This window comes from Colobus angolensis, unplaced genomic scaffold (assembly GCF_000951035.1).
Source record: "Colobus angolensis palliatus isolate OR3802 unplaced genomic scaffold, Cang.pa_1.0 Scaffold66, whole genome shotgun sequence".
Lineage (NCBI taxonomy): Eukaryota > Metazoa > Chordata > Mammalia > Primates > Cercopithecidae > Colobus > Colobus angolensis.
Window position 1 is genome coordinate 703,029 of NW_012120265.1, and position 17,195 is coordinate 720,223.

The window sequence follows — 17,195 nt, forward strand, 5'->3', positions numbered from 1 at the left end:
ACCAAACAAAACACAGGCAGTGGGCAGACTGGCTGTGGCTTGCCGCTCCCTGGCCTGAAGCCTGGCCTCTTCCAGTCGGTGAACGTCATGGGCTCCAGCTTCTGCCAGTTTAAGTCATCTTTTCTGGTGTATTTCAAAGCCTCCCTGTGAGTATGGGGTCAATAGGCACAGGAAGGGGCCTGGTGTGTGACAGAGGGGTGGGAGGCCCATTCATTCACACACCTCAGGACTTGCAGTGACTTCCTGTGTATTGGATTCTTCCGCCTCATTTGCGTCCATGATGTTGAATTCTGACTCTGTTTAACCTGTAATGTCCACATGAAGCCATTCTAAAATCTCCAGATCCCTCTCAGTAGGCCCTGAGGATGACCAGCTACCATTTTTCTTTATCTTTGAAGGAAATTTCCAGAACTGTTTGCACAGTTCAAGTCCTTCCTAGGGGTAAAAGAGCTGTCCTTCGCGCCACCCATGAGCGACAGATCCGGGGACGGAATAAGCCGGGAAATCGACTATGCATCTTGCAAGCGCATAGGATCCAGCTACCGGGCACTCCCCAAAACCTACCAGCAGCCCAAGTGCAGCGGGAGGACGGCCATCTGCAAGGAGGTAGCGCTCCCTGGGGCTCACATGTTCGCTGACATGGTGCATCCCCCACCCCTCCCCAGCAAACACCCGATACCCCCGTTTTGAATGAAATGCTGTGTGCTCAGCCCTCCTGAATGTTGGGTTATGGGTGGTGCTGGGATGTGGCCCAGCGAAACCACCTGAGCAGAGACAACAGTGTTGTACCCTGCTGGTAGTTTTGGCAAAACACAGAGTGTCAGGGATAATGTGGAGTTCAGCTTATTCATCTGTTATTTGACTTAGGTTTATTGCTGCCATGATTCTGCTCCGTCCCGGGCTCACTGACCTCAGTGTGTTTCTGTTTAGCTTGACCATTGGACACTTCTCCAGGGTTCGTGGACAGACGATTACTGCATGTCCAAGTTCAAGAGTACCTGCTGGATTCCAGGATATAGTGCAGGGGTCAGCAAACTCTGGCCTATGGGCCCTGGCCCACTGCCTGTGTTTGTAAATAAAGTTTTATTGGCACACAGACACAACCATTCATTTACATATTGCCTGTGGCTGCTTTTCTCACCACAAAGGCAGAGTTGAGTATTCATCCAGGATGGCCTGCAAAGTCTGAGATAGTTGCTGTCTGACCCTTTGCAGAGAGAATTTACCAATGTCTGAAATGAAATCAGCCCTCAATATCTGCAAGTTCCTCATCTGTGGTTTCAACTAACCATGGATTGAAAATCTGTGGGGAAAGAGAAACCAAAAAATGACAGTACAGCAATAAAGCGTAATCCACATTTTAAGAATGCAGTGTAACAATGATCTACACAGCATTTACATTGCATTAGGTATAAGTATTCTAGAGATGATTTTGCATAGGTTATATGCAAATAGGATTCCATTTGACATCAGGGACTTGAGTATCTGTGGATTTGGGTCTCCAGGGGTGGTTCTGGAACCAATCTCCCAGGATACCCAGGGAGTGTTCACTTGACCAAAGTCATGTTTTCCCTTAAAAACTTGATTCACCTTCCCATTTGTATAAGGCAGTTGCCTATCATATAATCAGGATTGTATTATGTATCTTGGTACTTTCTACACTGGCTAACAGTAAATATTGGCTCCTGGGGCATGCAGCGCCGTTCACGGCGTTTCCTCTCGGTGCAGGTACTGAACGACACCTGGGTCTCCTTCCCCTCCTGGTCTGAGGACTCCACCTTCGTCAGCTCCAAGAAGACACCGTACGAGGAGCAACTTCACCGCTGTGAGGACGAGCGCTTCGAGGTGTGTGTGCTGCTGTGGCCGGGCCCCCCGGCACATGCCTGTCCCCCTTCTCCACAGGACATGCGTCCTGATCCTCCTCCACTGCCCCAGTCTCCTTTCAGGAGCAGGGATTGCAGCATATTCCAGCAGCTCCTGGAAGCTTCCTGCTGGGTCTTGCTGGCCTCTGGGCTGGCTACCAGATGGCATTTTTTTTTTCTGTTTAAAAATTTTGTTTGGACTGGGCATGGTGGCACACACCTGTAATCCCAGCGCTTTGGGAGGCCGAGGCAGGTGGATCATTTGAGCTCAGGAGTTTGAGACCAGTCTGGGCAACATGGTGAAACCTCATCTCTACCAAAAATACAAAAATTAGCTGGGCATGGTGGGGGGTGCCTGTAATCTCAGCTACTCGGGAGGCTGAGGCAGGAGAATTGCTTGAGCCAGAGAGGCCGAGGCTGCGGTGAGCCGAGATCGAGCCACTGCACTCCACCCTGGGCAATAAAATAAAAATACATTTAAATTACGTTAAAGAAACTTTTATTTATTTATTTATTTTGCTTGCTCTGTCTCCCAGGCTGAAAGTGCAGTGGCACGATCATGGATCACTGCTGCCTTGACCTCCCAGGGTCAAATGATCCTCCCACCTCAGCCTCCTGAGTAATTGGAACCACAGGTGCACACTACCATGCCCAGGTTGTTGTTTTTTTTTTTAACTTTTTTTGTAGAGATGAGGCCTCACTATGTTCCCCAGGCTGGTCTCACACTCCTGGCCTCAAGCGATCCTCCTGAGTAGCTGGGATTACAGACACACCACCCATCATTCCTGGCTAATTTTTGTATTTTTAGTAGAGACGGGGTTTCACCATGTTGGTCAGGCTGGTCTTGAACTTGTGATCTGCCTGCCTAAACCTCCCAAAGTGCCAGGATTACAGGTGTGAGCCACCGCACCGGGCCATAAATTTTTTTAATTAGCCAGGCATGGTGGTGCACATCTATATTCCTAGCTACTTGGGAAGCCAAGGTGGGAGGATCGTTTGAGCCCAGGAGGTTGTGCCACAGCACTTCAGTCTGGGTGACAGAGCAAGACCCTGTCTCCTACACACACACACACACCCCTCAAAAATCCTCTGCTCTCTGAGGTCCCAGGCCCCTCCCTGAGGCCTCTTGAGTTCCCCAGTGGCTGACCCCTTCCTGCCTTCCTTTCCATAGTTAGACGTTGTCCTGGAGACGAACCTGGCCACGATCCGCGTGTTGGAAAGCGTGCAGAAGAAGCTCTCTCGAATGGCGCCAGAAGACCAGGAGAAGTTCCGGCTGGACGACTCCCTGGGGGGCACGTCAGAGGTGATCCAGCGCCGTGCCATCTATCGCATCTATGGCGACAAGGCCCCGGAGATCATCGAGAGCCTCAAGAAGAACCCCGTCACTGCTGTCCCTGTTGTCCTGAAAAGGTGCCCTGTGGCATCCCGCCTTCCCTTCCCTTCCCTGCCGCAGGGAGCCCCTGGAGAGCTCATTAGTGCTGTTTGTCAACAGGGGTAATCTCCAGGGGAGGTCTCTGAGGCCTAGGGCTGGCTTCCTGTATTTCCCAGTCTCCCACTCCTGAGAGGAGAGCACCGTGACCTTCTAGGGCTTTCCACCTTGCACATAATCACATCTAGACATCTAAATAACTGCTTTATGCTTTAAGAGTCAGATGCAACCACTACACTGTGGCTTGCATTTTATTTAATGCTGCATCTCGGACACCATCCGGTGCTGGTGAACAGGTATTTATCAAGTGGCCACTTTAAGGCAGGTGCAGTGCTTGGCCCTGGGGTTACGCAGCTGAGTGAGACAGACCCAGTCCCTCTCCTCTTGGGACTCACAGCTGAGCAGGGGACCTGAGTGGTTGAGCTAGCAGCCATGCGGGGAGTGCTGGGTGCCTGGGAGGAGGTGGAGGAACTGGGAAGCCGGCCACATTGGCTCTGTAAGGCCATCATGCCCTTCCTCTGATGTGCACAGAGCCCACTGCACAGACTAGGCTGGGAGCTGGCTGGGCTTGGATCCTGGGCCCCCAGTCAAGTCCCAGAGGAAAAGAGGCCAGCCCTGGGATGCTTCAGGGAGGATGCCCTGGCTTGTCCCTGGTGCTGACCCCTCTTCTCCCCGCAGGCTGAAGGCCAAGGAAGAGGAGTGGCGGGAGGCCCAGCAGGGCTTCAACAAGATCTGGCGGGAGCAGTATGAGAAGGCGTACCTCAAGTCCCTCGACCACCAGGCTGTGAACTTCAAGCAGAACGACACCAAGGCCCTGCGCTCCAAGAGCTTGCTCAACGAGATCGAGAGCGTCTACGACGAGGTACAGCCTTCCCTAGCCCTGCCAGCTGGCGGGGGTGGGGTCCTGGCTCCCGACTGCCAGGTCTGTGCCTGTTTCCCCAGTGCTTAGGTGGAGTAGTGGCATTGCCCTTTCAGGGCTGTGCCGAGGCGAGGGTTCATGTCTCTGTGATGCCCAGCCTGCGGCCTGCCCTAGGAGAACCAGCAACTCTGCCATTGTCTGTTTGTTTGTTTGGAGACAGAGTCTCACCCGCTCTGTCACCCAGGCTGGAGTGCAGTGGTGCGATCTCAGCTCACTGTAACCTCCACCTTCCCGGTTGAAGCGATTCTCCTGCCTCAGCCTCCCGAGTAGCTGGGACTATAGGCATGTGCCACCACACCTGGCTAATTTTTGTATTTTTAGTAGAGACAGGGTTTCACTGTGTTGGCCAGGCTGGTCTTGAACTCCTGACCTTGTGATCCACCCGCCTCGGCCTCCCAAAGTGCTGGGATTACAGGTGTGAGCCACCGTGCCCGGCCAACTCTGCCGTTGTCTAGAGAAATCTCCGTCCCTCTTGTGGGGCAGTGACGGACTTCAGCTTAGATGGCAGGTGGCAGCAGCCTTCATTTCTTTCTTGCCGACTGTGCCGGGCACCGGTGTTAGCAATGCAGAAGGAGTAATATATCATCTGACCTCACTCCTGAACCTGACTCTGCTGCGGCATTATTCTGATTTTACCAGTGGGGAAACCGAGGCACAAGAGGTTGCATTTGCCTGGGCTGGTCGCAGGGGGCCAGGGCTCTGAGTCAGTGGGTTCGAGGCTTTCAGCTGCATGTCCTCGCTGCAGGCTCACAAGGCCTGAGTTACAGAACCAAGGCCAGCGGGGCCCTCAGGTTGCCAGGAACTGGGCCTGTTAGTGGCTGTGCGTAGGGAGTGCCTGCCTGCAGGATCCTGAAGGGGGAAGCTTGGCAGGGTGTTGGGCATAGTGACAGCCAGCTGTCGGGAAGGTCCTTGGACACTCTGAGGAGGTGGCTGGGGAGGGCACGCTGCTCCCCAGGCAGTGCCCCAATCATGGCATGGGCTGCATTGTCAGCCTGGTGCCCACCTGGTGCCTCACCTGATTTGGTGTCTTGCTCCTGTCACTGCACAGTGAGCGGTCGCTCCTTTTACAACATAGAAACGGAATCCACAGGAGCCAGGCTGCTGGCCCAAGGCCTCTCCCAGAGCCTGTGGGACTGTGGGGACCCCCTTCCCTCCCACCTCCCTCCCCGTGGGCCACCCTCGCCCCAGGCCTACCCACAGCTGCTCTGGCTTCCTCACTCTAGTCCTCGGCGGATCCCCAAGCCCAAGACCCCGCATAGGTTCTGTGGGTCTGTAGTGTCTGCAAAGTGCAGATGATGAAGTAGCCCTGGAAATCCACCAATGAGACCCTGCGTTCCTGGGTCCCTCCCTGGGGCTGGGGCTGACGAGGCAAGGGGCACCCAGGTCGGCCCCCTGGCCTGACAGATCTCTGCACATGCAGGTCCTTGACGAGTTCCAAAGTCAGACCCCCATTCCATCACACAGTTTACAAAGCATGGTTACGGGTCACAGACATGGGGACCGTGCTTTAGAGGGACTGTAAAGGAATTCTCAAGAGTGTTTATGGCATAAATGAGACCTGGGGGACTTAGGAAGCGGCCAGAGGGCGGAGGTCACACTGAAGAGCCCGGAACAGAGCTGAGCGTGCAGACTCCTAGGAACCAGCTCAGCGTGCTTGGCCCCACCAGCCTCTACGCTGCCCTGCAGGGGAGGAGGAAGGGAAACCTCAGGCTGCTGGGAGACCTGGTCCTTCCCCTGGGAGCCTGCAGAGACGGCGTCCACGCTCACTTTCCCCAAGAGCCCCAGTGCGTCTGCCTCCCTGCCTCCCTCCCTGAGGGCTTGGGGCCACCCAGTAGAGTGGTATGGGAGGCTGGAGGAAGGGGTGATTGTCTTAACGGTGTGAGGGAATGAAAGTCGTGATCTGGATAAAGACCGAGGGGAGGGGTGAGCCTGGGACAGGGTTTTCCAGGGAGTGAGAGCAAATGGGCATGTGCAAAGGCCCTGCGCACACAGGAGGGAGCTCGGCACCCTGAAGCATCGCAGGAAGGGGCTTGGGGGCCGTGAGGTGGAGGCGCTATGGAGGGGCACCCCAAGGGCTGGCATCTTCTGAGGGGTAGCGCCTCAGGAGTGTTAGTTGAGGTGACCATCCTCCTATGGGCCAAATCGCCCTGGACCCAGTGAGGAGAATGGTTGGAGCAGGCTGGTGGGAGCTGGTGGGAGGGCTGGTGACATGACGGTGGTAGCAAGCACGTGCAGGGGCTGGCGGGTGACAGCAGCGGAGGTGGGGACTTGGTGACGATGGGCGTGCAGGGCTTCAGATGTGAGCAGTTGCAGGCCTCCTGGGTAGTAGATGGAGGGCAGCGGCAGAGAGGTCACGGCTCACCCTGTGCCGCCTCGACCTCATCGATAGCATGGTATGGGCAGCCCTGGTCAAGCTGGAATCAGGCGCCACCGTTGCTGTCAGTAGGAGGAGGTCGGCCTCAGAGGTTTCTCCATGCTGAGCCACAGGGCCCCGTTCTGTCCTAGAGCTGGGCTGAGCGACAGACCCAGGCTTGACACTGTCAGACCCCCTGTGAACCCCGCCCCACATCTCAGAATCCTCTCGGCTCCTCCAACTGGGTCCCGGGATGACTTGGGTCTGCGTTGCTTCCGGAGAGGGGACCAGGGGCACATGGGGCTGCACAGGAGGTTGAGGCAAGCGACCCGGCCCCCAGGCCCTGCCTCTCACCGATGTTCACCACCCATCCTGCTCTGGGCAGCACTCATCCACCTTGGTGACCCAGTTAACAGCGACTCGTGAACGGGCGTGGGGGGTCCTCTGGGTGGTGGGTGGCTTTCCGTCTCATGGCCGCCCTTTCCCCCACAGCACCAGGAGCAGCACTCGGAGGGCCGCAGTGCCCCCTCTAGCGAGCCACACCTCATCTTCGTGTACGAGGACCGACAGATCCTGGAGGACGCAGCAGCGCTCATCAGCTACTACGTGAAGCGGCAGCCGGCCATCCAGAAGGAGGACCAGGGCACCATCCACCAGCTGCTGCACCAGTTCGTGCCCAGCCTCTTCTTCTCTCAGCAGCTGGACCTGGGCGCCTCCGAGGAGTCAGCCGATGAGGACCGGGACAGCCCCCAGGGGCAGAGTACAGACCCCAGCGAACGGAAGAAGCCGGCGCCAGGACCCCACAGTAGTCCCCCAGAGGAGAAGGGGACCTTCGGGGATGCCCCGGCCACTGAGCAGCCACCCCCGCCACCCCCACCGCCACACAAGCCTCTGGACGACGTCTACAGCCTCTTCTTTGCCAACAACAACTGGTACTTCTTCCTGCGCCTGCACCAGACCCTGTGCTCCAGGCTGCTGAAGATCTACCGCCAGGCGCAGAAGCAGCTCCTGGAGTATCGGACCGAGAAGGAACGGGAGAAGCTGCTGTGTGAGGGCCGCAGGGAGAAGGGCAGCGACCCCGCCATGGAGCTGCGGCTGAAGCAGCCCAGTAAGGCTCCGAAGCCTGCCAGGAGGCTCCGGGGGGTGCCTGGGGTTTGGGGTCGCAGCTCATGATCTGACATGTCCTGTTACTTTTCTTCCTGGCTTTTCATTTTAAGAGAATTCTGTGATTTCAGATGGGAAATTGCAAACAGGAGGTTGCCAGCATAAGACAGAGGTCTCACGTACCCCTCGCCCAGGCTCCTCCAGCACTGGCACCTGTCCTGGGTGTAGCACCCTCTCCTGACCGGGGAACCTTTGTTTCTCATGGGCCTTCTCGTGGAGCCGTCACGGCCCAGCTCCACAGGGCCCTTTTACTTTCTTTTTCTTTCTTTTTTTTTTTGAGATGGAGTCTTGCGCTGTTGCACAGGCTGGAGTATAGCGGCGGGATCTCGGCCCACTACAACCTCCACTATCCTGGGTTCAAGTGGTTCTCCTGCCTTAGCCTTCCAAGTAGCTGGGATTACAGGCGCTCGCCACCATGCCCAGCTGATTTTTTGTATTTCTTTTTTGAAATGGAGTCTTGCTCTGTCGCCCAGGCTGGAGTGCAATGGTGTGATCTCACTGCAGCCTCTGCCTCCCAGGTTCAAGCAATTCTCTGCCTCAGCCTCTGGGTAGCTGGGATTACAGGCGCCCGCCACCATGTCCGGCTAATTTTTTTTGTATTTTTAGTGGAGATGGGGTTTCACTATCTTGGCCAGGCTGGTCTTAAACTTGTGATCCACCTGCCTCGGGCTCCCAAAGTGATGGGATTACAGGCGTGAGGCACCGTGCCTGGCCCAATTTTTTGTATTTTTAATACAGACAGGGTTTCATCATGGTAGCCAACCTGGGCTCAAACTCCTGAACTCAGGTGATCCGGCTGCCTTGGCCTCCCAGAGCGCTGGGATTACAGGCACGGGCCACCATGCCTGGCTCCACAGCACTCTCTGTGCCATCCCCGGGTTGCTGGCCAGATTAGGCAGCCTCAGGGAGGGTGGCAGTGAATGCCAGCTGGCCCCACGGGGGCATTTGTTGGGACTCTGTGGTGCCAGAGCTTGGCCTGCGTGGCTTTGCACACTCCAGGAGGCATATGGATGAAGCTGTGTGTCTCCACAGGTGAAGTGGAGCTGGAGGAGTACTACCCAGCCTTCCTGGACATGGTGCGGAGCCTGCTGGAGGGCAGCATCGACCCCACGCAGTACGAGGACACCCTGCGCGAGATGTTCACCATCCACGCCTACGTGGGCTTCACCATGGACAAGCTGGTGCAGAACATCGCACGGCAGGTGAGCCGGGCCGGGGCAGGGCCGTCCCTGAGGACGCCGAAAATGGCCCTGCCATCATTTCACTCCCACCTGGGAAGGGGGCCCGTGGTCGGCACAGCAAACCTATCCTGTTTTTTCTTAATCGAGACAAAATTTGCATAACGTGAAATTACCCATTTTGATGTTCAGTTTGGTAACATTTAGTACATTCACAATATTGTGCAACCACCACCTCTGTCTTGTTCCAGAACACTTCATCTTTCCAAAAGGAGACCCCATCCCCATCAGCAGCCACTCCCCATTCCCCCGCCCCGAGCCCCTGACATCCAGTCATCTGCTTTCTGCCTCTGGATTTCCCTCGTGCCTCATTCCTTTTTATGGCTGTGTAGTATTCAGTTGCGTGGGTAGCTACATTTCGTTTCTCCATCTCGGCTGTGGCTGCCTTACGGAGATTGTGAGCACTACTGCTCTGAATATTTGTGTACAGGTTTTTGTTCTGAGTTCCTGTTGACAAACCTTTCTTGAGGATAAATTGACAACATGGAAAAAACCTTAACCCACTTATCCTGGGGGAGGGTGGGAGTAGCGGTGTTCATCCGCATTGGTTTTAGTAGCAAAAACCCGGCCCCCGCTGAATGTCAACGCAAGGAAACCGGTCACGTAAACATAAACAGCAGACATCCCAGATGAGCTGGGTGTGGTTCCAGGACATGGGTCCTGCTTGGTTTCTGCCAGAATCATTGTTCATGGTGTCCTCCGTTTCCTGGTCACGCGGTAAGGCTGTTCATCATAAAGTGGGAAAAAAGTTGGAAAATAAATAATGCCATTACTCTCCCACCCAGACACAGTCACAAGAAGCATTTCAGACAGGATGTTACCTTCCAGGTTTTAAAGACTGCTTAATGGAAGTAAAATACACACGCAGAAAAGTCCCCAAATTTGAAGGGGGCAGATGGATGGGCTTTCATCCAAAGAATCCCTGCCCCTGTGTCCCCACCCAGCCACCTGCCACCCACAGACACTCACAACCCTGATTTCTTCTTCTTTTTTTTTTGTTTGAGACAGAGCTGTGCTCTTGTCACCCAGGCTGGAGTACAATAGCATGATCTCAGCTCACAGCAACCTCTGCCTCTTGGGTTCAAGCAATGCTCCTGCCTCAGCCTCTTAAGTAGCTGGGATTCCAGGTGCTCACCACCACACCCGGCTAATTTTTGTATTTTTAGTAGAGGAGGGGTTTAACCATGTTGGCCAGGCTGGTCTTGAACTCCTGACCTCAGGTGATCCGCCTGCCTCTGCCTCCCAAAGTGCTGGGATTGCAGGTGTGAGCCACTGCACCCAACATCACAACCCTGATTTCTACACAGAGGTAGATCCCTGGTCTTGAGCCATGTGTTAACAGAAGCACACAGTGCCCGGCTGCATCCTGGGAGTGTCATTCTGTGAGATTCCCGTGTTGAGATCAACCAGCCAAGGGTTCCCAGGAACGACCCCCACTCCATCCACCCACCTGTGTCCTGAGGACAGGCACGGGTGGTGCCCCATGGGTGTGTCTCGTGGCCGTCCCTGTCCATTTCTGCTGCTGCCCTTGGGGTAAGGCAGAGAGAGATGTGTTCCACTGATGGAAACTTTCCGTTGCCTGGGTCACTGCTACTAGTGCTGTGCCAGGCCACGCTCCGTGTCCTCCCTGGGGCTTAGGGGCGTCTCTCCATCAGCTGGGAGCTGTTCGAATGTCGGTGGGCTCACATTGAATTTCCCTGATCGTCATGTGTGTGGTTGGGGCCTTGTCCTTTCATGGCCGTTGGGACTTCTTTTCTCTTGGAAAGCTGTCCACGGTGTTCGTGCCTGTTTCCGTCGAGTCTGCCTTGTTGGTGACTGGGAGGATTTCTATGTCTGGCCACAAGGACTTAGTGAAACCCACAGCTGCGTTCCGACACCTTCACTTCAGCCTCCTCCACTTTCCCTCTGTGTGCCCGAAACGGGTCCCTGCCCATCACCGTCCACAGCAGTGGCCACTCCCCTGGTGAGGGAGACACGCGTGGGGCAGCCTGGAGAGAGGACACCCAGGGCCCAGTGCGCGGTGTTGGGGCAGCGATGAGGGGGATGCCAGGGGGCTGACAGTCTGCCCTCCCAGGCCGGGCACCCCTCATGGGCCATGGCTTTGGGGACAGCAGCCTTGCTTGTGGTACCAGGAGATTGGACCAGATGGTTTATGGAAAGCATTGATTAATGCTTTAAAAGAATCTCCCGCTTCCATAAACATCTCCTCTAGAACCTGTTAAAAACAAAGCAATGAAAATGGGCTGTCTGGCTGGAGCCGTAGTCAGAGCCTCGTGCTGCCCTGCTGTCCTGGCTGTGGCCTCACCAAACCCCACCTGTAGCTCACTGGGCCAGGTGCTCACTGCGGGCCCCTCCATGCTGTTTGTAACCTGCCTCGAGGCCATGTCTGGACTCTGCCTCCCTTTATCTTAAAAATTAGCATTGCTGTTTTTCAGCAGTAGCAGTAGGCATTCATTGGGCACCTGCTGTGTGCCAGGTGCTGTCTGAAACCTGTGCGTGTCCAGGTGGTATTGTATCCATTCACCAAAGCTGCACGCGGAACCCCCAGGGAGTGGGGTCCCCTGACCAGGGCCCGGGCTGTGCAGGCGGGTGTTTCACACCAGCCTTGTCTGCCCCACAACCCCTGCTGTTTCCATTCCTTCCTTTTTCAGTGCAAAGGTGAAAGGAGTAGCAGTGTATTTACATCCAAGCATTTAGGGGAAAGGAACAGCCTGCACTCACACCACCTTCCGCTCATTCCTGGGTTTGCTTTGGAACATTTTTTTCAGTGTCTTTTCTATGTGTTTCTCACATGCACACAGGGTTTGCTGGTCTGGCTTGGTCTGATCTGGCCTGGTCTGTTTTGTTCAGGTCTGGTCTGGTCTAGTTTTGGTCTGGTCTGGCCTGGTCTGGTCTAGTTTTGGTCTGACCTGGTCTGGCCTGGTCTGGTCTGGTTTTGGTATGGTCTGGTCTGGTCTGGTTTGGTTTTGATTTGGTCTGGTGTGGTCTGGTTTTGGTCTGGCCTGGTCTGGTTTTGGTCTGGTCTGGTCTGATCCGGTCTGGTTTGGTTTTGATTTGGTCTGATTTGGTCTGGTCTGGTCTGCTTTGATTTGGTTTTGGTTTGGTGTGGTCTGGTTTTGGTCTGGTCTGCTTTGGTTTAGTTTTGGCCTGGTCTGGTCTGGTTTTGATCTGGTCTGGTTTGGTTGGTTTTGGTTTGGTCTGGTTTGGTCTGATCTGGTCTGGTCTAGTCTGGTCTGATCTGGTCTGGTCTGGTCTGTTTTGGTTTGGTCTGATCTGGCTTGGTCTGGTTTGGTCTGGTCTGGTCTGGTTTGGTCTGGTTTGGTCTGGTTTGGTCTGGTCTGGTCTGGTTTGGTTTGGTCTGGTCGGGCTTGGTCTGGTTTGGTCTGGTCTGGTATGGGTTTGGTCTGGTCTGCCCTGGCCTGCACACAGCCTGTCAGGATCCTGGTCTTCATCCCTGTGTCATGCAGTCTCCATCCTGACTTGTTTCTGGCCTTTGCCAACTTCCTCTGTGGGTGAGATGGGGGCTCCTGCAGGAGGCAGGGTGGCCGCACCACCTGCTTTCCTCCCGCCAGTTGCACCACCTCGTGAGCGACGACGTCTGCCTGAAGGTGGTAGAGCTCTACCTGAATGAGAAGAAGCGGGGTGCCGCCGGTGGGAACCTGTCCTCCCGCTGCGTCCGCGCCGCCAGGGAGACCAGCTACCAGTGGAAGGCCGAGCGCTGCATGGCCGATGAGAACTGCTTCAAGGTGAGAGGAGGCCTGGGGCTGGGAACAAGCCGGGAGGCCCGGCCACTCACTCAGCTCTGGACTTGGTCCTGGGTGGACCCTGGTTCAGCGGCTGGGACGTTGGCAGAGCCCGTGAGGTACCATTGACCTACAGGAAGTGTCAGGGCTTTGGAAGGGTGGCAAAGGCGGGTGGCAGGTGGCCTTGCGAGCCTGCGCTGTGCCGGCTGGGCTGTCCCAGCAGTTGAGGTTGTCGGCGTCCCTGCTCCGCAGGTGATGTTCCTGCAGCGCAAGGGGCAGGTGATCATGACCATCGAGCTCCTGGACACCGAGGAGGCCCAGACGGAGGACCCTGTGGAGGTCCAGGTGAGGCCCTGGCCCCAGTCCGTGCCACGCACACCAGGGAGCGCCTGAGGGCAGCAGCATGGGGCTCCCACCAGCCAAGCGCAGGCTGCGCAGCATCCAGAGATCCTCCCTCTGCAGGCGGCAGGCTCTCCTTGAGGCCTGGTGGGTGGGGTTGCCTCCCTCCCTGCTCCCCCCCACTCTCTTCTGTGCCCCCTCTCCAAAGAGCAGAGCACTCCTCCTGAGCCAGCAGGTGTGTCCCAGGGCAGAGAGGGAGCCAGGCCACTCTCCGTGGCCCCCGACTCCCACGCAGGGCATCCCCGTGGCTGACCTCTGCACCTCCCGTGTCAGGGCCGCATCCTGATCCTAATCCCCAGCAGAGGAGCCACCTGGCCCCAGCTCCCAGTCACAATTTTTGCGGGGACAGATGTTTCCTGCCCACCTCCTGCATCCTGGTGACAGTGAGGCATTGGCCCGTGTGCGTCCCCAGGGTGGTCACTGGGGCCTGCAGCTCCCGGCACCTGCCAGCGGGTCCAGTGTGTGTGCACATTACTCAGCTGGCCAACTCCATTCATTTCCTGGGGCTGCCACCGCAGTGACCACAAAGCATGTGACTTCAAACAACAGAAGTCTATTCCCTCAACGTCCTGGGGGTCAGCAGTTCACAGCCACAGTGTGGGCCAGGCCATGCTCCCGCCAAAGGTTCTGGGACAGATCCTTCCTGCTCTTCCAGCTTCTGGGGGCTTCTGGCACTCCTCACTGTGGCCTGTTTGTGGGAATCCCGCTGTCGCTGGGTCCTCTGTTGAGAGCTATAGTCTGGGGGGGTCTCCATCAGGGATCGGAGTCCTCCACAGCAGCGCTCCTCATGCTCTGGGAATAGGGGGCACAGAAGCCCTGTGAGCTCCTGAACTCAGGGTCTAGAGTGAGAGTGGCCATGGCCCTGCTGTGGGGGCGTCACGGGCTGTGTCTCTCCCTGTCTCCAGCACTTGGCTCGGTATGTGGAGCAGTATGTGGGGACCGAGGGCACATCCAGCTCACCCACCGAGGGCTTCCTCCTGAAACCCGTGTTCCTGCAGAGGTGAGAGGCCCTGAGATGCAGGCTCCGTTCCTTCCTGTGGGCCCAGGGAGTGTCCCCTTTGTCCTGATGGGGTCTGGACCATGGCACATTCTCTGGCTGGGAGCACTTAGTAGGCACCTGCTGTGTGCTGAGGTGGGCCCTGCCCTTTTGAGGCTTGTGGTTTGCAGAGGAGGGATTAGTAACCCCAGGACGGTGAGGGGTACGAGGGGAGGGGCCAACCCCACAATGTGACAGTGGGCAGAAGAGCGAATGCCCGGCCTGAAGGGATACGGTGCCAGAGCTGGTGGGGCCAGGCCAGAGGCGGGCGGCTGTGGCAGGACCCTGGACCAACTCAGGTTGGGCTAGGATGGCGCCTCTGGAACCAGTGGGGGCCGCTGGTGGTGTTCAGATCTGGGGGCGTTTCTTGTTGTTTCCATTTGCTTTTCTGTGGACCCCGGGAGGTAGCACATCTTCTCATGGTCCCAGGCCTAGGGGCTTCCCAGCCTGCAGATCCTCCTCCACGACGCTGAGAGCGAGCCAGAGTCCATTCCACCTCCTCTCGCCCCCAGGAACCTCAAGAAGTTCCGCCGCCGGTGGCAGAGCGAGCAGGCGCGGGCCCTGCGCGGTGAGGCCAGGAGCTCCTGGAAGCGGCTGGTGGGCGTGGAGAGTGCCTGCGACGTGGACTGCCGCTTCAAGCTCAGCACCCACAAGATGGTGTTCATCGTGAACTCCGAGGACTACATGTACCGTCGCGGAACCCTCTGCCGGGCCAAGCAGGTGCCAGGGGAGGCCTGGGCTACCCCTACACCCCCCTCCTCACCCCAAGTTCTGGGGTCCTGGGGGTCCAGCCCTCAGCCGCCCTGACACCGGCCTCTCCAACAGGTGCAGCCCCTGGTCCTGCTCCGCCACCACCAGCACTTTGAGGAGTGGCACAGCCGCTGGCTGGAGGACAATGTGACAGTGGAGGCGGCCAGCCTGGTGCAGGACTGGCTGATGGGTGAGGAGGACGAGGACATGGTACCCTGCAAGACGCTGTGTGAGACGGTGCACGTGCACGGCCTGCCCGTGACCCGCTACCGCGTGCAGTACAGCCGCCGCCCGGCCTCGCCCTGACGTGCCCTCGGCCTTGGTTGCGTCAGGGCCGTTTTCTTGAACGACCTGAGAGGCATCTCCCAGCCCCTCTGCTGCCGGACAGCGCAGTCCAGGGCAGGACTCCGCTCCCGGTCTCCTGTGGGCCTGCCGTGTGCCAAACCTGAGCTACCTGCACCCGAGCCCTGGGGCTCAGCCCCACCACAGGGGCGGGTGGACGTGCTGGCCGAGGAGCAAGCAATCACGTTTGCGTCCCCGTCCGTCACATGTGCCAAATCCCTGGCAGGCGGGTGGCCCCTGCCCTATGTTCTTACCGTGTCTTGGAAAAGTCACAGGTGACAGCCCTCCTGAGGCCTGCACTTCGGAGGGGGTCCATGTCCAAGAGACCCTGACAAGGAAGGAGTTGAGCCCTGGGTAGGCTTGCTTGAAAAGTGAGTCCTTCCAGAATATTCTCAGAGCTGCCAGAAATGTCACCTGAGGGTTTGGGCATCAGCTCTGCCCGGCTGGTGTTCAGGCCCTCAGTCACTTTGGAAGTGAGAAGAACCCTTTAGCCAAACCTTTGGGATCCCACTTTGAAGTCAAGACCTGGAGCAGGTGGGCAGTGCCTCGAGAGACCCCGCTCTGGATAAAAGACACCCAGCCCCAACTCCAGCAGCTGGACTCTGGGCCCACAAGGGGAGGGACCCCAGCCAGCGTTCCCGCAGAAGCGTTCCCGCAGAGCTGGCACCACCCCGCTGTGGGGCGGCGGGCCCAGTCGTGTTCATGCAGTGGGTACCCTAGGTGTATGTGTATACACGCACAGATATTTATTCTTTTCGCTCTTAGTGGTTGTTATTTCTGCAGCAGCCAAGTCCCACAGCTCCCTGGGGCTGAGATCTCCCTTTGTGGAACTCCGAGAGCTGCCCTGACAGTCCCACCCACCACCCAAGGAGCCCCATCCGCCTGCCTACCCTGGGACCCACATGGCCACTCCAGGGATCACTGTTATCCTTTCGTGAGGGGCTGAGGCAACTGTCCCATGAAGGCATCCAAGGCTTTCAGTGCCAAGAATCCCAAGTGACTGGGGCTGGGGATCGGTTCTCCAGGCCTCTCTCCCCCCACTGTGAGAGCCCCTGGCCCTGGCCCCTGTGCACCAGTGGGCCCAGAATAACCGCCACCCTTGCTGTCCTGCAACAGCTGGACTCCAGTTTCCAGGAAGTGGAGATGCGTTTCTAGAAGTTCCCTGTGGAACCTGGAGGCTCCGGACGCCTTTGACTCCAGGCTGGGCGATTCCGAGGCCCACCCGTCCTCCTGGGATCCCCACCCCCGCTCCCCAGGTGTCACGCAGGCACTTCGTACGCGTCCCGGTTTTCTAAGAAGGGAACTTGCTGTCAGGATTCCTGCACCAGGCCCACGGTCGTCTCGGGCAGAGCCACGTGGGCGCTGGGTGCGGCCGGAGACCCCGCCGAGCCCCTCCTTTCGGTATTCCCATCCCCGCATGCTTCTAGGGAGCGCCTCTTTTCCGTTCTTGAGGAATTTCTGTTCTGGGGCTTGTCCTTCCTTTGCAGCTGTTTTGAATGTAGTTTTCCTTTTCTATTTATTTGCACATTAAAGTTAAAAATTGAATATTGACATCAAGCCATGAGGTTATGTTGGTCTCTTCCTGCGAGAGCCTTGCCAACTTCCTGCCACCAGGTCAGTGGGCGGGACCCACGGGAGCAAGGGGTGGCTGGGTGTGCCCACCCGGGCCCAGGGGAGTCGAAGCCCACCTCGAACCAAGATCATCTCACACCCTGCACCTGCACCACCACGACATGGGAGTGTCTTCTAGAATATTCTTTCCCAACTCCATATGCACATTTAGTGGGAATTAGAAGGGTCTCCTTCGCCCAAGTGTCTCTCATGCAGAACCCAATTTAAAGATCGTGGTGTTTTCTCTAAGCTTCCCATGCCCAACCTGTGCATCTAGGCCTGCGTCTGCCCACCTGCCCCACACAACCACCCTCCCTCCATACTCCCTGGGGCCCACCCACCTCCTGGC

The 17,195-nt window shown here is 57.1% G+C and overlaps 2 protein-coding genes across 2 annotated transcripts in view; both read left to right on the forward strand.

Annotated features, from left to right (window-relative positions):
• LOC105500392 (paired amphipathic helix protein Sin3b-like) overlaps positions 1-690 on the forward strand; it is a 43,905-nt gene extending 43,215 nt beyond the window's left edge. Inside the window, exon 9 of the mRNA XM_011925895.1 lies at positions 399-690. Within this exon, the coding sequence (XP_011781285.1) occupies positions 399-690 (292 nt within the window). The remainder of the gene's footprint in view (positions 1-398) is intronic.
• A 636-nt stretch (positions 691-1,326) lies between these two features.
• LOC105500307 (paired amphipathic helix protein Sin3b) lies at positions 1,327-16,792 on the forward strand. The gene is made up of 10 exons (XM_011925732.1): positions 1,327-1,845; positions 3,034-3,272; positions 3,970-4,153; positions 7,056-7,671; positions 8,760-8,929; positions 12,538-12,711; positions 12,961-13,053; positions 14,013-14,107; positions 14,656-14,863; positions 14,969-16,792. Exons 1-10 carry the CDS (start codon positions 1,693-1,695, stop codon positions 15,197-15,199), a joined length of 2,163 nt encoding a protein of 720 aa, XP_011781122.1. The 5' UTR covers positions 1,327-1,692; the 3' UTR covers positions 15,200-16,792.
• Positions 16,793-17,195: the final 403 nt, after the last annotated feature.